An 18,918-nucleotide genomic window follows, 5' to 3' on the forward strand; every position below is an offset into this window, starting at 1 on the left:
GGGGACCAAGGTGCAAAGGCCCAAACAATTTGTCCCAGCTTCAGATAGCAGCCTTGAACTTGCATTTTCTGCTACTTCCTAAGTGTCATACTTATATTTACCATTATTGAGTGAATCATTCAGTGTAGTTCTGCTCTTGAATCAATATTATAAATGAGTCCTGTAGGAGCAACCGCCTTCAGCGATACCCAGCTGTTGACTCAAGAATTCGAAAAGAGGGGAAGAAAGCGAGAAAAGAATCGCATCGCCCAACGGACCTATCGTAAGTCTCACGATCCTTGGTTTTAATTCTCTGTGTTGAAGAATGACATTTATTGATGAGGTCTTTCTCAGGCCTCAATCAAAAGAAACGTATACAGGCCTTGGAGACGGCTGCTAAACAAACCTCTGGTGCGGCTAGTCCACGGGAGCCACCGGCCTCTGCTACTTCGAGGATGGAAAGATTCGTAATCTCGACACATCATCGGTCGGATTCGATGTTGACTCTTGACTCGAGCGACGTGTCAAACTCTGCCGGCACCTCCAACATACCAGGTGAGGAGGCTCTTCCTCGACCTGAGCCGTGGCCAGTGGTACCCGGTCTTGATCCGTATCATGTATCAGCCGAAGTCCCAAAGTGGTCAGATTTAGCGGGTCTTTCGCCCAATAAAACACCTTTACAGATCGCCATTCAGAACAAGAACGTGTCATTAGTTCAACTGCTTCTACGAGAAGGGGCAGATGCAGCCAGGCAGTACCACGATGGCTCAACAGCCCTACATTTTGCTGTAGAGTCAGGGCAAGAGGATATTGTGAGGGCCATCCTAAATAAAGCCGTGAATCCGAATGAACCGGACTACCGTGGACGGACTGCGTTGTTCAGGGCAATAGAAGCAGGAGATCATGCAGTCGCAAGACTCCTGTTAGATTCTGCTTCTGACCCAAATCTTAAGGATATCTTGGGAAACACTGCTCTTCATCTCGCCGTTGAGGCAAACTCAGAGATCTTGACTATATTACTTCTTGAGTACGGTGCTCATATTGATCCTTAGAGCCTAAATAGGACACATCGACCGTGAACGGCCTCATGACTGGACGTCATCAGCACAAGCACCTCAAAACAGCACTGTTCGTAGGGAGTTTTTCTTTTTAGGGCTTTACATAGAACATAAAATATAAAAGGTTTCTATCATATATTATAAACTTTTTGATTTTGTGCTAAATTGAAAAAAAATGATACTATAAGTACCGTTACTACGTTATGATTAACTTCATAAGGTTTTATGAAAAGCGAGTGTTAGTATTTCGAACCGATGCCGACTCATTTGTTCACCCACTATTGACTTTGCATGCCAAAAATACGTCCTAGCTTTGCCGTTATTTTATTCGGGCTGTGAGACGACGGATCGGTAGAGAGTTGCTGCATTTCTTGAAGTGTTACCTGTACATTATGTATGGGAAACTGCGGCGTACTCTAGTATCTCATCGTTAAAGGACTCTATGATATCCAAAATATCGATAGTCTCATCTTCCGCCGGTGGTGTTAGACAATAACATTCAAATTATCCGCAATTTCTGAATTGCATTTTTGCGTTCAGGAGAATGGAGCAGGGCAGCTGGCGTTGCAGTGCTGGAAAGTGTTGGGCAAGTAGACAGATTATTCAAAGGCCTATCATTCCAAGCTACAAAGAGGTGGTATGGTAACTTGGTCCTTGAACCATTTTCTCATAACCAGTGCATCATTTCTCGGCCGGCCAACTGTTCATGAGTCCCGAATTGGATGGTATTACGATTGATGGGGGCAGATCCACCATCCCACCATCTCTAGGTTTGAAATAACGAGATGAGCCTAGGTCAGCAGTAATTATTGCCAGGTGGTTTCAAGACACCATTTCCCCAAGGACTGTGGCTTATTTGTATCATATCATGGAGGAAGCCATTGTAATTACAATCATTCAGTTAAGTGATTGCTTCTTCTTCCTCTTCTTCCTCTTCACCAAAAGAATCGCCCATGCTCCAGGATCCAGCGTTGGAATCCTCAGTGGCGCTGCGGATCCGCGATAGCCAGATCATATCGCAGCAAGAGCTAGGTCATGACTGATGACGGCTCATATTTAGCATGATAGGAGCAGCGTTGGCACTTATGCCTACAATATCCGAACTGAACATCAGTACTCTCGACTATTCTGGCCAGCTGGTCCGTATCATCTATGAGCCATCGCTTAGGTCCAAATGAATCGGCCCTCTCACCGAGCGGAATTCTGGCAAATACCCATTCGGATATCACGAATAATGTTGAAGACCAAAACACAGAGCGGGCACTACATGAATCAGCGGATTGCAAACTTCATACAGCCCCCTATAGACAGATTGATAGATAGGAGAAAACGACCAATCTGAAAAAGATGAAGTTGCTTGATAGATCAAATTAATTTAGCCCAGCGCCTGCTTATGCTCTAATCATCTAGTCGTACCTCATGATATTGAAGTGGGTTGGGGTGCCCGTCCTTCGTTTTGTGGGCCTGATCATTGCCATTGTATAGATATTCTTCGTTTTCGCGTAGCTTTCTCAGAGGGCTCACGCTCACCCTCCTTTACGTACGATAAGCAATACAATGCGTTTGATTCTTACATACACGTTTCGCGTGTATCCGATCTTTGATCAGACCCTTGCCTGCGGCTCCGAGAGTTGTGTTAGTCTAGATGCCAACCTTGGATGCCCAGTTTGATATATTCGCCTCATCTTCGCCTCCGGAACTTGCTACCGAAACCAGGACCACCCTTAGAGCCAGTATTACGCAACTTTAGCCTCTTGAAGTTGGCATGAGCCAAAGCGTTGACCTTCTTGGCGGCCTTCTTAATCGGATTCTCCTTCTCCGTGGTATCAGCCTTTTTCGCAGGCGCAGGCTTAGATTTCTTCAGAACCTTGGGCTTCTTCTTCGGTCTGTCCTCATCGTCGTCAAATTCCGAGTCTGAGCCAAGATCCAGTAGTTCGTCGTTGCCCAGCGTTCGGGTAGTGTCGAACTGGGTTTCGGGTACTACTTCTCCATTGCCCTCCTCATCACGAGAGCCAGGCTCTTCAAGTGATTCTTCCGGCCGCTTCGCGCGTGTGGGCCGCATGTTGACCTTTCTGGTCGTTCTCTTCTGGCCCTTCTTCTTGTAGACTCTGAGCGGCTGACCATCACGTCCTAACTGTGTCTCCGGCTCGCTGTCGAGGTCATTCACGTTGTCAAAACCGCCCAGTAAATGGTGTCCCTGGCTATCCGGTTCTAGAATTTCTTCCTTGGGCTGGTCTTTCCTCGTTGTAGGTTGCGCTGGAGGGCCCATTCCCTCCTCTTCCTCCAACTCGCGCAGTGCCTCCAAATCATCATCGAGCTTCTCCTCTTCGAGCTGCCGCAGGCTGGCGACCACGCTGCTGAGACCGCGGACCAGGGGCTTGCGCGGTAGTCTGAGCGGCTGAGGCGAAACGTACTTCCCATTCTCATCGGTCGGCGCGATTTGGGCTCTCCTAAGGAAAGCTGGCGTAGCAAATAACGACTTGCCGGCGGTGCTAGGCGACTTGGCATCCAGGATATTACCGTCTCGGTTCTTCAATGGCGTCATAAAGCTGTCGAGCATGTTGCGCTTGGCTGACGACTGCGGCGTCCTGCCGAGCTTGGTCGCGCTTTCGGATTCCGTATCAGTGTGCCGACGCTTGCTAGGCGTCGCATGCAGCTGGACATCGGGCAGGCTCGCATCACCTTGTCGCGGTCTCGATGGCGTATTCTCGTCATTGGTGTCGAGCAGATCGAACAGTCCCAGCACTCTGCCGTCTCTCTGGGGAGTAGGTCCTATCGAAGTTGGGACCGCGGGGCTGAAGAGTCGTCGAATGGAAGGGGTCTCGAAGCCGTCAAGAAGATCGGTGTTATATTGAGCCTTTGAAGGCGTGATAGTAGGACGCGATCGCTTAGGGGGGGTCTGGTTTGGTGGAACCTCTGGCTTGCGCTTTCTCTCCTTGGGCTTCGGCGGTGCGACCTTGCCGTCTAGAATATCGCGGACTTGGTTGTACTTTTTGTACTTCTGAGCTGCACGTTCCCTGGTCAGCCGGACGTCTCAAGACTCGACATATGCCGTAGGGGGGGCTGGTTCGTACCTATTATGGGATTCGCCTTGATGGCTTCACGGGGCGGTTTGTTCCCATTGTTCTTCTTTGCCCAATCACTCTCGAACTGCTTCAGGGCAACCCTCAGGTCTTGCGCCTGTGCCTCATATTTCTGTCTCTCGCTTTCCTCCATAGTAGAGGTATATGATTTGATGATGGTGTGCAGTCAATCAGAACATGTAAGGAAACTTGGGCAAGATTAGAATGCGCAAACGCAAATATGTACAGACAAGAGGTTGCATGAATGGGATAGAAGACAGGGTTCACATGATTGAAGATCAAGGTGGAGTCAAGACACATGCTGTACGCGAAATGCGCGCTTCAATGCCTGTCATTTTCAATTATAGTCGCGATCCCATACGCGACGCGACGTGGGGCAACTTCATTGACATAATTTGAGGTGTCTTAGTCCGCACTGCAATCACAAGTGCGTACATTAACTAGCTCCAGGGCTGTATCTTATGTAAGCTGGGTGACCACTAACTTACGCCGGGCGGGCAGGCTTCCTTTGGGGGCAGGGGGGTCGGGGGGTAGGTAGACTGTGAACAAGAGTGTGTTGGTGGGGATATCAGCGGCAGAGGTAAGGGGACCGCCCACATGCAGTCGCTCTAGGTTTAGACTAGACTAGTCTAACCTAGTGCCGTATATGCTTTGGCTTCTCCGAATTTCATTTCATGATCACGCCACCTCTGTACACAGTACTCCCGCATCACATATCTCTGTTTTGCATCCCGACAAAAAGACGGGCTTTTGCGCTTATCGTTACTTGTTTTGGAATTCTTATCTCGGACGACGCAGTTGCTTCATCAGAATTCTTTACAACTGCGTGCAAGATCACGTGCCTCCGTCACTCATTTGACCTCTGGCAAAGCAGGCTTCAACATATGGAAGTAGTGGGTGGAGATCGGTCTGATATCCAAGCCAAGGTGCTCCAGAGTACCCTTGATGAGGTGGCATCGAGGCAAGAGGGAACCGATCATGCTCAGGCCGAGTGCTGTGTCATTTGTCTCGAAACCATCACCGAGCCATGTGAGGCCAGGCCATGTCAACACGCCAATTTCGACTATGTCTGCTTGATCAACTGGCTTGAACAGCAAATAAAATGTCCTCTGTGCAAGGCATCCATCAGCGAGGTTCGATATGACTTCGAAGAGCCAGACAGGAGCCGATGGAGGACGTTCGTGCCAGACACGAGGGAAGCCGCTGCCCCCAGTCCGTCAGTGCACCGCAGACCGCAGCCACCAAGAAGGAATTGGCCCTACTATACACCCTCGCGCCGGCGTGAACACGTCACACCTCTCCACACTCTCGCCGAGGATGAAGCAGTTCTCCGGCGACGTCAGGTTTACCGCGACCAGCTATATTCGCTGCATGTCGGCACAAATCGCGTCGCCCAGTATCGAGAATTGACGCCTCAACTGTTTGAGCAAGATCCCAGTCTAGTCTCTCGTGCTCGGATGTGGCTAAGGAGGGAGCTGAGGGTCTTCGAGTTTCTACACACCACGGCAGCACCACAGGATAGCGACGACGCCACTACCAGAAGGCGCGCTAACAATGCTGAATTCCTGCTAGAATACATCATTGCCATTCTGAAGACGGTCGACATTCAGGGTAGTCAGGGGCAAGCTGAGGATATGTTGCAAGAGTTTCTGGGTCGGGAAAACACCCGGCTGCTGCTTCATGAATTGGGCAGCTTTCTCAGAAGCCCTTCAACGTCGCTTGAGGCCTGGGATTGTGCTGTGCAATACCCGGTCGGGACACCAAGGAAACGACGGAGTCTCAGTCCCGATACTAGCTCCAGACCCGGGTCGTCCACGTCGTCTCCTCGACCTGGCCAGCAAGTTGAAAATATACCTGTTAGGCCGATGGGAGATTCTTACAGACCTCAATATTCAGGCAACGATAATGCACACGTAGGTTCCGCTCGGAGACAAACGCCCGGCGACCTACTACGCAGGACTTGAGTGTCCACATAATGAATACAGTTGCTAGCTTATCTAGCTCTCCATCAACTCGATGTACCATTTTTGATCAATCTCCAGGCTTGACTAAGCCAAAAACAGGGTCGGTGTCGAAAACGAGCTCAACGTAGTTTGTTGCTCGGTGAAAAATATCTAGTATACTACGCCTGTCTTGCATTGTTAGCAGGGCTTATACAACCTGCTAGACAGTCTTGAGATGAAGGACGAAATACAAAGCGTTGGTAATTTTGACACAGCAATTGAACGATTGCAAATCGCCGTGACTGGCGTGGCTCATGCCAGGCAAATAAAGGCCGGCATGGCGCCAGATTCACCGCGGCTTGAACTATGGAAGATGATTCACACATGTCAGAGAGACCTAGTCTAGATTAAGAACGCTGAGACACTCCCACGGGCTTACACACCCTCTTAATAACAGGTTCGTGATTGAATATGGAGTCATGGAAAGGTAGGGATCTATAAATATCTCACAAACCCACGTGCCCCCTTACCTTTCCCCCTTCCTCACACAACACGTTATCACCAGTTCAGTATTATGCTACCGACTGAAAACCTCACCGCTAGTTTCCCTCTCACTACACCCAAAGCCTACCCACTTGGACAGCCAACTATGACCAGCGTCTCTAACATGAACAATGGTCGCTATAAAGATGTTTCTTTCTTGCCTCATGGCTTTCTTCTCTGTATGTTGAGCACGAGAGATACATGACAACTGACTGACTCAGGAAGGACATTGCTATTGCTGCCTCCATACCGAACATTCTACCTTCGCCGTATGATCGTGTGACCGACATAACCTGGCGCGGCAATGTTACCGAAGGTGGCCCAGTCGTCACCTACACCGGTACCAGCCTCGATCACATCGAGCAGCAGATCGCCGCGGATGTTCCCGGTTTCGCCTGGAACACGACCTGGCACGCAACCGCTTTTCACCGAAAGACAGTGTGGCCGGACGCCTACCCCCCTCTCGGGGTTCACCCGGTCCAGGACGTAAGTTCCGGTTGACTCCCTCGTGATCATGCAACCCGCACTCTAACGCAACGGCGAAGACCCCCGCCCGCTGCGGCATGGTCGTGAACCACCGACCTTGCGACTTCCAGGCACTGAGAGACGGATACGAATACCTGCTCCACAAGGCTGGCTCCGTCTTTCTCGACGCCCGCAGCTGCCAGCGCGTCAGCTGCTCCTGGGACTCCGGAATCTATTTCTGCAACGACCGGGACCGCCCCGTCCAGGTCCCCGTCCAACATTTGGGGTGGTACGCCTACAACATCACGCTCGGTTGCGGCGGACAGGAGGGCATGGGCGCCACGGGCGTTGCCGGCCAGATGTTCAACGAGGAGGAGTGGAATGTGTTCGTGGGGGCCACCAGCGCCGGGGAAGACTGCTAGACCGGTCGTCAAGAGACTATTTCCGGGGGGGGGGGGGGGGGGGGGTTGCTTGTACGGAGAGGCTGGCTACATAGAGCCCCTCGCCGAATTCTTGGGACACACCGACACATAGATCATCGGCCAAATGCCCCAGGATATTAACGTGATTTTTCTCCGATCAATATAACCTACGTGAAGCATTTGCCCCTGAGTATCACATGTTCTTTCGATTTCGGCATCCGTTAGATCCTGCTGTGAATCGTATGGCCAAGAGTCGCCTGTGCTTGGATGCAAGGGGGTTACGGCGATGAGAATTAAGCCACGTGATGAATATAATCGCTCCAGGGGAAACGCGGTGCATAAAATGCTCCTTAAACGCAGCAGCAACTCCCAGTTCACAAATGCGTGGACCACAATCTCCATCCACGGCATGTCGTGAGTGGTTGTTTCTCGAGAAGAAATTGGAGTCTCATATGACTATTTGAGCCTCTTCGAGGTCGCATTGATCAGCAGTTAGTATTGCCATTTTCCGCTTCGCAATCGTTGTGTTTCTCAATAGACTTTTTAGTTTCTTTTTCCAAATTGAAAGGTCGAATTTCTATTTCAAAACCCAACACATTTTAGGGCTGCTGACCCAGATGAAACAAGAACTAGATCTCTTATTTCCAGTCATCAACACGACAGAAGCCAGCAATCCAGTTTGAATTTGCCTGTAGCCGGCTGAGACCTAGTTTAGCCTGTTCTGTGGCAGAAGCATTATACTGTGATTAATAGGAGCTAAACTGCTTGATCTATAATTGAATGTTATTCTATCGTAAATAAAAAGAAAAAAAACATACAGGAAGTCACGGCGGTCAACGAGGGTGTGCGACTAGTAAGTAATAGTCACCATGCTTGGATACTTCCGCTGGTAGAGTATCTTGACTCATAACGTTCAGGTCCACCCAACATAAGCCAAACGAAAGTCGAGGGATGTCAAATATATCTATCGCAATGGCGAAAGGCGCAATGCCTTTATTTGAAGCAAGGATACCGTCAACTGACGGATCATCTATATATATAAATATTGTCATTGCCACTGGACAAGGACAGCTATCCCGAAGTAGATCAGATACAACGCCAAACGCTATGTAACGTGCATGCCCCATCACTCGCATTCGAATGAGCCTTAGAAGATACCAATACCCTTGGATGAGCCATGTACATACGATGATACTCCTTTGTTCCCGCCGTGCGACGTGTGTGGATTCCCCCCAAAGTTATGGCTCGTCAAGTCTGGCCAAGGCGCGACGTCGCTTTACGCATTAAATCTTCAGATGCATGGTAGCTCAAAAAACCACCAGCAGTTGTCGTGGCTGTGTCTACTGCATATGTGTCGCATTCTATGCGGCACACATTATTGAACCCCTCAAGCAGAATATGTACACTCAACAACGTGCGTTCGATAAGCGCCCGTCGCACATATGAAGGACTTTGCAAGAGAGATTCAAGGACTGTTCAGCCAAACTTCGAATACCTGCGTTTCTTCAATCTTCCTTCCCTTTCCGCTTAATCAGCCACTGAGGACTACCACAAAGTAGCCACGTAACGGCACCCAAACTCCGAGAAAGGCAGTCGCTTACACACTGCTAGCTGCATGATGTCCGTTCTTCGTAGAGCGACTCAACAAGCCTAGATGGCCGAGGAAATGATGTGGGGGAAGCTGTTGAGTCGAGGGCCTGCTAGTGCCTCGTACTAGGCCTCAGATCGCATACTTGATAGTCAAGTCCATCAGTCTCTAAAACGTGGCCCCCTGAGGTTTTACCAGCGCTCGTGTATAAATTGTCAACGCTGTGAGGATGGAAGGTCGAGCTCTGTGTACATTGCAATATATGTGGAAGGCCCGGTGGGTTGGTTAGCCGGAAGATGCCATAACTGCATGTTTGTTAGCATTAAATCAGATGTGAATGGCAACAAGGAGATCGACATACGAAGGGTTGTCTGTCGGGGCACAGACTATGGCAATGCTTTCCGGTAGCATGATCTGGTATCCGGCCTGTGTGTGAAGATCTCGACTGCTCATGAAGCATGTCTGCGTCGGGTGTGTATGTATCCAACCAAGCTGTATCAGATCTTCCTTCTCACAGTAGTCAAACAAAGCTCCTTCGTTCTCGGTTTCGCAGGTGTCGGAAGTACACTTCTGTTCCGGAATGACGAGGCATCTCACGAACAAGGCGTTGTTAACGCTGGTACCGCACAGTACACCGCACATCTCCAGCCCGCGCCTCGTGTTATCGGCGGCCAGACGGAGGAAGTCCTCACGCATCCTGGAAGGAAATATGACATAGCGTACGGGCTCATTGTTTTCCAAGTATGCAGCAGGTTTGAAGGTAAGATGCTCCCTGTTGGACTTCTTCTTGGGTGGCTCTGCGGGTAGGGCCGACTCTTTAGGTGGTCTCGACGGGCCATTCTGGAAATTTTCGGGCGTGGGGAGTGGCCACAGAAGCTCCTTCGAGGGCAGTTCAGGAAGCGATGGCGTATGTTCCTCGTATCGGGCTGGAATAAAGTCCTTAGGCGGCCGTGGCGGTTGAGGCGTGGGTTCTCTGTCGGTTGTGGGAACCCTGGGATCGTAAAGTACGGGGGCCGACCGCGATATTGAGGGATAGTTGTAAGTTGCTGTGGTGTTGCTGTTTATATGTGGCGCAGATATTCCTTCTCTCTCTCTTTCGGCGCGGCCCATTTTCTGCACAAAGTCATGAATGTGGTTATCCTCGACACCTTGCTGGGCTCGACTCGACTCCATTTTCCTCCGGAATATCTCTTCATCCTCTTCCTGCCTCTTGGACAGCTCGTCGGTCCAGTTGTTCCAGAAGCCCGCTGTTCGTCTGCTTTGCTCCTCTTCAGCTGACCTACCAGCTCGCCGTGAAGCTCTTTTATCGGCGTCGCGCCTGCTGAACTCCTTGGTGGCCAGATCTACGGCGAGGTCGAGATGATCGCCAGCATCAAGCACTTTTGCCCTCGAGGACAAGGTGGGATCTCTGGCAGCATACTTGTCGTAGTCTGTCAGGGTCTTGGCTGGGGCACTGGACTGCTTGTCGGCCTTCTGTTTTGCTCGCAGCGCCTGTCTCTTTGCTGCCTCGGCCTCCCACTCTTCATAGTCCTTCGTAATTATAGGCCTAATCTTTTCCATGTTTTCCATGACATCGGTGAGGCCGCGGAAGGCCTGGGCCAGGAGCTTTTTGCCTTCTTTGGTCTTGGAGTCGGGATGTTTCGGCAAGGAGTTCATGATGAGGTCGGATTCGCGAATATACAGCATATAGGCCTTGGGGAAGTTGCCATCGCGAAGGTAGGACCTGGCCTCTCGGTCCAGAGTCTTTGCAGTGCGCAACCATGTTTGCAGAGACAGAGCCGTGGTGAACTTGTAGTCGCTAGCATTCCGGGAGATCTCCTTAACGCTCATGGGCCGGTTCGCGTCGTCCACGTTCATTTTGGCGAGCTTCGATGCGTGCAGACCGTTCTGTAGGAGCTGGCCATTCAGAAATAACATGTGTAGCTACAGCTATGGTGGGAATGTTATCGTAAGTGGTGATGTCGGAGATGGCCCAGCGCAACCCAGGACGCGATATGTGCGAGGGTCGGAGCTTCGGAGCAAGACAAACGAAGAGCAGCAGCTTGGCTATTCGTGGTTGCCTACTGTACGTGCTTTAGCACATTGTTGCAGAGCAGGAAGTTGAGATGTCGATCTAGTGCTAGTATTAACCACGGGTAGTGTTGTATTCACATCACGGTGCCGGGTAGGTTTCGCAAGATTGAGTTCAGTTGATTGTTGTCAACGTTGCCGTAGGGCAACTGAGGAACGCGCTATCAATACAGCCATCAGGGCCAACTTCTTTAACTTAGTCAAGCATCAAGACTTACCATATAGTAGGGAAGAGCGGCACTCCCAGCGGCGGACCCCGCTACAGCCCCGCCAAACTGCCCCCCGACTGCCCCCCGACTGCCCTCAACGTCATAGTAAGCTGAACCCTGTCCACAGACATGTGCCCTGTAACGGTAACTATAGCTGTAGCACTACCATGCGGTTGGACATGCGTTCAATTCTTTGTTCTTCTAGACCAGGTTAATCAAATTCTACATGCCCTGAGATCGTTTTAATTTGCTGTGCATAACCATACTGCCGCCTTTTTCCATGGTCACCAGGGGGAGTACTTGGTCAAGGCTGCAATTTGTCGCCTTGGTTCACATTGGTGCGTGCATACACTTTGGCTTTGGCCCGTCATCAGGCAGCATCTGAGTACTCGTGGGCTACGAAGTTACGAAATCAGAAGCAGGCACCGGTATAACACTTCCGGGTTCTCCGACTCAGCAAAGCGAGGAATCTTCCGAAGCTCGGCATAAATCTATTGTTGATCATCACGTCCAGGGATGTATCTTGGCATCTAACACGAGATCATGGTCCCAGCTCCCTTTGGACCTCCATGTGGGATTTCTTCAAGAGATCATAGGGGCAGCGAGACTGGCCGCAAGGGACACGTTCTTCAATATCCATTTCCAAGTCCCGGTCCCCCAAAGCACTTGCGTTTGGCCTTGTACACAATTTTCCTTTCCCTTCCGTATGGCATCAGACTCTTTGGGCAGGTCGCAAGACCAGCATACTTGCTAATTGGTTGTCGACGATCAAGCTGCTGCTGCAACCTGACCAGGACCCCCGGCACCAGCTTGTGCTGCCGACTGGATTTGTATGATCTCAGTCTTCTTCTTTTCGATCTTGTCCTGGATGTCCTTGATTTGTTTTTCCGTCCTCTCACTAGTGACCGGATCAATACTGGCGGCCAAGCAACGTCAGGGTTAATCAATACACTCACACTTCCTTGCCGATGAACTCGATACGTCCTTTCACCGTACTGTCTGCTTCGATCTTGTCCTGCCTCAGGAGTATCGGGCCAACGAGCTTATAGATACTCTCCCCGTCCTTCAAACGCTCAAATTCCTGTAAAAAATAAAAAAGTTTGAGCATGCATGCGTGCGACAGGTCAGAGGCTGCGAGGCAATTACCTTTTTTACGCCTTCGTTTTCAGTTCTCTGGGCCTGCAGCTTCTGTCTAGAGGCAACGGCTTCCTGAAGTTCTGTGTTTTCATCACGAGTGTTTAGCAGCCATTATACAGATAGATGTATAGACCAAGACCGGTACCTTGTTGCAATTTTTGGTAGTCCTCCGAAAGGGACTGAAGCTTTGCCTGGATTTCGGCCATTTCTGCTGGCGCCCCACAGAATTTGGTAGTTGTGTCAAGCTGCCACGAGGTGAGATGTTGTGATTGAGTACGGCTTATGTCGAGAAATTGAACGCTGGAGAATCCCAATCAATCTCGTGAATCGTGAAGTGCCTCAGCTACTCGGTGCACAACACTACTCGGATGGTGGTCAGTGGCATACGATTTTGGAGGGGCGAGGTATCGAATGGAGCTCGGGCGATAAGCCCCTCGCCAGGCTGCGATAAGGCTACATACAGAGTTCAAATGGCAAAGTGCGAGCGCACCTACAAGCGCCAAGTCCTCAGGCCCCCCCAGGCCCCAGAATCCAGGACCTACCTAACCTATGTAACCTAGGCCACTAAGACGTGCGTATCTATGGAGGTTTAAGCCAGGTTAGTAGTCTACAGTCCAAGGTTAAGTCAGCCTAGAGCTCATCCCGCAATCGCATTTGCCTTTGCATGGACGTCACAGCAACCAGATCACCGCCCACCACAACCACAGGCACAAACCCTCTTGAGCGCCTATTCCGCTGCAGCTATCCCGCACCACTTCATCCTCGGGCCACATCTCGCACTCCCGCCTTTTGCGACTTGGCTCAGGAGGCTGATAGTCATCTGAGCTCACACGATATCTGGGATCCTACCATAGGACTGCCTACGGTATACCTATACTAAGGTAGCCCCCCCAGGTACCCCTCTCCCGGTCCCATCGTGCTCTTCATTTCCAGCCGCTGCCATCATGTCCAACACCGACTTCTTAGGCCGCGCAATCGACACGGTGCGTCGCGCTATCGACGCCGACAATGGCAATCAATACGAGAAGGCATACCAGCTATACTACCAGTCCCTCGAGCTGTTCATGCTTGCACTGAAATGGGAGAAGAACCCAAAGTCCAAGGAGATGATCCGCTCCAAGACTGCCGAATACATGGACCGCGCCGAGAAACTCAAATCGCATCTTGCCGACGCCGAAGCGAAACGGAAAAAGCCTGGCATGGTCGGGGCTAATGGCTCCAGCACAGGCGGCACGGCCAAGGGCAAGGCAGACGACGACGGCGGCGAGCTCGACGAGGACAGCAAGAAGCTGAGAAACGCCCTCGCCGGTTCCATTCTCCAAGATCGTCCAGACGTCAAGTGGGATGACGTCGCCGGGTTGGAAGGTGCGAAGGACGCTCTAAAGGAAGCCGTCATCCTGCCCATCAAATTTCCGCATTTGTTTGTCGGCAAGAGAAAACCTTGGAAGGGTATTCTGCTCTACGGTCCGCCTGGTACCGGTAAGAGTTATCTAGCGAAAGCCGTTGCAACCGAGGCCAAGAGCACCTTCTTCAGTATTTCCAGTTCCGACTTGGTGAGCAAGTGGATGGGCGAGAGTGAAAGGCTCGTCAAGCAGTTGTTCGCCATGGCCCGCGAGAACAAGCCCTCGATCGTCTTCATCGACGAGATCGACGCCCTCTGTGGTCCCAGAGGCGAAGGAGAATCAGAAGCCTCACGGAGAATCAAGACGGAAATGCTCGTGCAAATGGATGGTGTCGGCAACGATTCCACTGGAGTCTTGGTCCTCGGCGCCACCAACATTCCCTGGCAGCTCGACGCGGCCATCCGAAGACGTTTCCAAAGACGTGTTCACATCAGTTTGCCCGACACCCAGGCGAGGACCACCATGTTCAAGATCGCTGTTGGAGATACCCCGACAACCCTGAAGACTGAGGACTACAAAGAATTGGCGAAGCTTGCCGAGGGGTACTCGGGTAGTGATATAGCAATCTGCGTTCAAGACGCTTTGATGCAGCCAGTACGGAAGATTCAGCAGGCCACACACTTCAAAGAGGTCAGTTTCAGCTCTTACTTTGTATGCGGAACGTTGCTAACAGCTTGTGTATTATCTCAGATTGAGAAAGATGGCGAGGTTAAACTGATGCCATGTTCCCCTGGCGACAAGGGTGCCAAAGAGATGACTTGGGCCGACGTGGATGGCGAAAAGCTCTTGGAGCCCCTTGTGGACTTTAAAGACTTCGTAAAAGCTATCAAAACCTCGAGACCAACTGTGTCAGGAGTTGACCTGGAAAGAAATGCCGAGTGGACAAAGGAGTTTGGAAGCGAAGGAAACTAACACCAAGGCAAGCTCCTTAGAAATTAACTTGTTGTTCGAAGGCATCAACTGGCGTTGGAAGGCGTTGCGAACACGTTTGCGGGGCCTCATGTTATTCGATTCGGGATGCCGATGGCTCGAAACAGTTATCAGTTCAGCTACAGCAATGATACATACCAATCTTCAGACGATATTGTCTGGTTTTTTTCCCAACCGTTTTGCCAGATTTTGTCTAGCAGCGATTCACGCCCCATTTCTCCTTTCTACAATCAAATTCGATACAAGCATGCGATACCTGCTTTGTTTGTCTTTGTTGTGTGGGAGTTTCTACGAAATGTCCAGATGACATTGCCTTTGTTCAAGAGATCTGATGACAAAAGAGGACAATAATACACTTCTTATCGGTTCTTTCATGGTGTGGGGCGATTCAGACAAGTTGGGCCTTTGTTCCACATGCGCAATACCTCTGATTGGTCTCCAGGGGCTCCAGGTTCATTGTCATATTTTCGGGCACCCCTATACAATCGGTATATATAATCAGACAGCTGTATCGGGTCCAACAACAAACACTTTACGCCTCGGCACACTATTAAACCTCTTAGATTGCCGGTATACGTTGCAGTTTTGAAAACTAAGAACTCATTCTCAAAAGGTCCACCGTATTAATCGCCTCACTTCGTGTCGTTTGAGCCAAGATGTCCGCCCACCACTCTATTCCGGAGAGCTACGTCTGTGATGCTTATATCGATCAGGGCTCGGACAGCTTACAGGGCAAAAGAACTGACCTGACTCAGTACCATCGCACCCCAACACAATTGACGGAAGAAAATTGTTCTCTGACGGATATCTACAACATGGGTCGTGACAACGCGGGCGAGGAACAAAGGCCATTAGATATTCGTGTCATGTTTGACCAGCCTAGCTCAATCGAACCCCAGGAGGTTCCTTCAAAAGAATCTCCAGGATCTCGACCACCTGGTTTGTATTTGCCGAATGGTTTAGACGATAAGAACGCCTGTGACTACCAGGCCCAGAGCCGACCACCTTTGGCGTTCCGTGGCAAACCCAGCCCATTGGCCAAGGTAAGCCGTTCGGGAGATAATGAGCTTATACATATGACAGGGTCACAGAGATCTGCTTCAATTTCATACTTCGATAATCGAAAGAGTTTCTACCCTGCCGAAGGTATACCCCAGAGCCCTCCACTTATAAGCCCTCTTTCTTCGGCAAGCTCAATAAACTCACAGAGTTCGGGAGTCTCCATACTTACGCGGACGAAACGCGCTGGAAGTCTGCTGAGGGACATAACTACACGCGCCGGAGCATCATACAGCAGGGTGCAGCAGCGGTGGCAGGACAAGAGAGAAGAACAGGCGCGTCTACCTCTCTGCAAAAATCACAACCGCCGAGGTTGTGCCGAACACCTGCACTGGTACGTCGGCAAGGACGCCAACGTGATGCATGACCGAGAGAACGCCGTTCTCGCCGTGGCCCCGCTCAAGTACGACGCCGCCCGCTTCGACTACGATTCGGACCTGATGGTGCAGCCGGGCACCATGCCTCTACCGCGGACCTTCAACTACGCCGAGCCGAAGCATCACTGGTTTCACTATTGTAAGTCATGCCAGCTGATGTACCTCGTGGGCAACGCTGGCGATGCCATCAAGACGCATCCGGCCCACATCGCCAACCTCGGCATTGGCGAGTTCGGCGAGCGGGCCATCGCCATGTACGTGGATGCCAGGCACGACCTCTTGGACGCGCAGTGGAGCATCTATTTTGGGCCGGAGTCGGCTGAGAACACGGTCAAGAGCTCACGGGGCATTGAGCGTGGGACGGTGGACATGCGCGCCCTCCGCGACGCTCTCGAGAAGGTGTCGACTGCCGTCGTCCGCAACCACACGGACCGCCTGCTTGGCGGTAGGAATAACGGCGTCACCGTCGTCAAGTCCAACAGCGAGGCCTTCCTCGCCGCCGCCTGCCGCTTCACCCTGCTCCTCTTCACCCCGCTCAAGGCCGTTCTGACGCTCTGCGCGAACGAGCTGGGCGAGGTTCTCTGCTACGACTCCGTCAAGGGCACCTTCCACTACCCGGAGTACACCATGGACTGGGTACTCAACCGGATGAACCCGACTTGGCTCGAGGAGAAGAGGTGCGCGGAGCGGGCTATCAGGCAGCTGGCTGCCGAGGGCGTCCAGGTTAAGTTTGCTTATATGCCGATGGAGGATAAGTACACTGAGAAATGGCCTGTCATGGTCCCTTGAAGGTACTGTGCTGTAAGCCTCGCGAACAATCGTGTGGATGCTAACAACGTGTAGAGGATGACAAGATGTTTCAGAACTGGCGGCACGTTGATTTGTCAACCAAGCAGGAACTCTATGCATTTAACAGGTTAGTCTCTCCTTCACATGTACGATAGAATCGCTAGTTACGCATGGAAGCAAGCGCCAGCTGCTTGCGCAGCCAGCGCAGCGGCGTTGAGTAGAGAAACAGACATGCAAACCAGGTGTAGTCATATTGATTAGCATTGCTTATGGAAGCCTGATATTCTAAACCTGTTCACTTATAGATCATTGCCATTCACGTGACTCATACTTAGCGCCGATACGAGTTGACCAGTCAAAGACATAGTGACCAATATATTCACCAAGGACGTCAATGTTATCCATTGTGCTTGGCAGACTGGAAATGAGCGGATTGACTAAATCAGTCTACATAGGGAATTGCGAAAATCATTGCATCAATGGGTAATGCCCAGGCGTTAAAGTTCGTATTGTTCAAATTCCGTCTCTCTGAGAATCTTCCGAGATCCCCAGCCCCAAATTCAGTTCTCACGCTGGACACGACCGAGCGTCATTACTGTAGAATCAATCAGAACCACTCCAAATACCCGAAGTTGATGTCAACCTACATCATAAAGCATATTTAGAAGCTCTCTTACGAGATGGTTTTGAGCGTGTACTTGACATCGTCAATGACAGTAGCGCCCAACAAGGGGCCAATAGAGTAGGTGCTAGCAAAGATGACATGGTCAAGGCCCACGAATTTGTTGGTGAAGATGCCGAGCACGAGGTTGGCCGACAGGCCGACGCCGGGAGTGTACTCGGGGAAGAGCTGGTAGGCGAGCAGCTTGCCGGCGCGGTTGTAGCCGGCGGCAGCGACGTTGCACCTGGTGGGCAGGGCGAGGGTGCTCAGGACCGTCGTGGTCGAGCAGCCGTAGTAGAACTGCGACAACGTGAAGTTGGCCGCGATCGAGCCTGAGTACTGCGTCGTCACCACGGCCCTTGCGTTGTTGGTCAGCCTGGTGATGGGCCCGTAGACGGCCACGTTGGGCGCCGAGAAGGGCCGGACGCCCGTGAGGGTGCTGTCCTTCCTGACGAGACCTGCATGACAAGACTTATTGTTAGTTCTGTTCCCATCCGACGATGGCAACAGCATTTAGATTGATCAAAAGAATACAAAGCGAATGGGACAGGGACGCGCCAACGCACCGAAGCCTTGCCAGAAAAGACCTCCATAAATGCCAAGTTCCTTGGTGGGTACACTGTTGGCGACCTTTGCGTCAAAGTTGGCGAGACCGCTTAGTGTCCTCGAGGCACGTGTCTCAATGTCCCGGTCGTCAAGCTCGATATCACGGTCCTCGAGCTCGACACCGCGGGTCTCGAGCTCGAAGGGCTCCAAGTCGCGCTTCAACACAGCCTCGAGCTCCAAGTCGCGGATCTCAAGTTCAGTGTCGACGTCGAAAGTGGCAGGTGCTGCTTGAACGAGTGCAGCGGCCAGGAGGGCCCAAGTTGCGATGTTCTTGAACATTTTGAAGGATGACCTTTGCAGGTGATGGGGACTGGGTGTTCTGGTATTAGATGAGAATGGTTGATGCTGATCTGTGCCTAAAGATTAAGTTCCATAAATGGGCGTGTACTGCATTATATAGACATATTAGGTGCACGATGTTACAAAAATCACTGAGCCTTTACCACTCGAATGGTGATAACACTACTTTCATGAATATGAGAAACATGCGAGGTGCATGCAGTCAAAGGCGGCTCGCCAAAGTCCCGCAATGGTTGAGACAAAGCTCCATTCGTCGGCAGTAAGACGCCTCTCCGCAGTCTTGGTGATGGCATCAA

At 51.2% G+C, this 18,918-nt stretch overlaps 9 protein-coding genes across 9 annotated transcripts; 5 read left to right on the top strand and 4 right to left on the bottom strand.

The window, feature by feature from the left end:
* Positions 1-70: 70 nt before the first annotated feature.
* On the top strand, positions 71-1,162 carry BKA67DRAFT_556866 (ankyrin repeat-containing domain protein). The gene is made up of 2 exons (XM_046102197.1): positions 71-262; positions 334-1,162. The coding sequence occupies exons 1-2, from the start codon at positions 154-156 to the stop codon at positions 1,029-1,031; spliced, it is 807 nt and encodes a 268-aa protein (XP_045962211.1). The 5' UTR covers positions 71-153; the 3' UTR covers positions 1,032-1,162.
* Positions 1,163-2,393: 1,231 nt separating this feature from the next.
* BKA67DRAFT_619997 (DNA replication/checkpoint protein) lies at positions 2,394-4,517 on the bottom strand. The gene is made up of 2 exons (XM_046105466.1): positions 4,112-4,517; positions 2,394-4,043 (listed from the first exon to the last, which is right to left on the bottom strand). Exons 1-2 carry the CDS (start codon positions 4,251-4,253, stop codon positions 2,719-2,721), a joined length of 1,467 nt encoding a protein of 488 aa, XP_045962212.1. The 5' UTR covers positions 4,254-4,517; the 3' UTR covers positions 2,394-2,718.
* A 487-nt stretch (positions 4,518-5,004) lies between these two features.
* On the top strand, positions 5,005-6,297 carry BKA67DRAFT_591151 (uncharacterized protein; the record flags this gene model as incomplete). The annotated part of the gene is made up of 2 exons (XM_046104679.1): positions 5,005-5,976; positions 6,292-6,297. 2 exons carry the CDS (start codon positions 5,005-5,007, stop codon positions 6,295-6,297), a joined length of 978 nt encoding a protein of 325 aa, XP_045962213.1.
* Positions 6,298-6,317: 20 nt separating this feature from the next.
* Positions 6,318-7,506, top strand: BKA67DRAFT_203532 (uncharacterized protein). The gene is made up of 4 exons (XM_046095439.1): positions 6,318-6,542; positions 6,731-6,785; positions 6,832-7,092; positions 7,152-7,506. The coding sequence occupies exons 2-4, from the start codon at positions 6,738-6,740 to the stop codon at positions 7,491-7,493; spliced, it is 651 nt and encodes a 216-aa protein (XP_045962214.1). The 5' UTR covers positions 6,318-6,542; positions 6,731-6,737; the 3' UTR covers positions 7,494-7,506.
* Positions 7,507-9,193: 1,687 nt separating this feature from the next.
* On the bottom strand, positions 9,194-10,938 carry BKA67DRAFT_591152 (uncharacterized protein; the record flags this gene model as incomplete). The annotated part of the gene is made up of 2 exons (XM_046104680.1): positions 9,194-9,386; positions 9,443-10,938. The coding sequence occupies 2 exons, from the start codon at positions 10,936-10,938 to the stop codon at positions 9,194-9,196; spliced, it is 1,689 nt and encodes a 562-aa protein (XP_045962215.1).
* An 801-nt stretch (positions 10,939-11,739) lies between these two features.
* Positions 11,740-13,179, bottom strand: BKA67DRAFT_203604 (Prefoldin). Its single transcript, XM_046095440.1, has 6 exons — positions 13,147-13,179; positions 12,959-13,095; positions 12,643-12,857; positions 12,507-12,577; positions 12,317-12,441; positions 11,740-12,258 (listed from the first exon to the last, which is right to left on the bottom strand). The coding sequence occupies exons 3-6, from the start codon at positions 12,701-12,703 to the stop codon at positions 12,129-12,131; spliced, it is 387 nt and encodes a 128-aa protein (XP_045962216.1). The 5' UTR covers positions 12,704-12,857; positions 12,959-13,095; positions 13,147-13,179; the 3' UTR covers positions 11,740-12,128.
* A 262-nt stretch (positions 13,180-13,441) lies between these two features.
* Positions 13,442-14,812, top strand: BKA67DRAFT_512175 (P-loop containing nucleoside triphosphate hydrolase protein; the record flags this gene model as incomplete). The annotated part of the gene is made up of 2 exons (XM_046097454.1): positions 13,442-14,530; positions 14,591-14,812. The coding sequence occupies 2 exons, from the start codon at positions 13,442-13,444 to the stop codon at positions 14,810-14,812; spliced, it is 1,311 nt and encodes a 436-aa protein (XP_045962217.1).
* Positions 14,813-15,108: 296 nt separating this feature from the next.
* BKA67DRAFT_203608 (uncharacterized protein) lies at positions 15,109-17,135 on the top strand. Its single transcript, XM_046095441.1, has one exon. The coding sequence runs from the start codon at positions 15,487-15,489 to the stop codon at positions 17,053-17,055; it is 1,569 nt and encodes a 522-aa protein (XP_045962218.1). The 5' UTR covers positions 15,109-15,486; the 3' UTR covers positions 17,056-17,135.
* A 332-nt stretch (positions 17,136-17,467) lies between these two features.
* BKA67DRAFT_556879 (uncharacterized protein) lies at positions 17,468-18,720 on the bottom strand. The gene is made up of 2 exons (XM_046102198.1): positions 18,283-18,720; positions 17,468-18,174 (listed from the first exon to the last, which is right to left on the bottom strand). The coding sequence occupies exons 1-2, from the start codon at positions 18,599-18,601 to the stop codon at positions 17,729-17,731; spliced, it is 765 nt and encodes a 254-aa protein (XP_045962219.1). The 5' UTR covers positions 18,602-18,720; the 3' UTR covers positions 17,468-17,728.
* Between the last annotated feature and the right edge of the window lie 198 nt (positions 18,721-18,918).

Source organism: Truncatella angustata, assembly GCF_020726525.1.
Source record: "Truncatella angustata strain MPI-SDFR-AT-0073 chromosome Unknown BKA67scaffold_2, whole genome shotgun sequence".
NCBI classification, from domain to species: domain Eukaryota; kingdom Fungi; phylum Ascomycota; class Sordariomycetes; order Amphisphaeriales; family Sporocadaceae; genus Truncatella; species Truncatella angustata.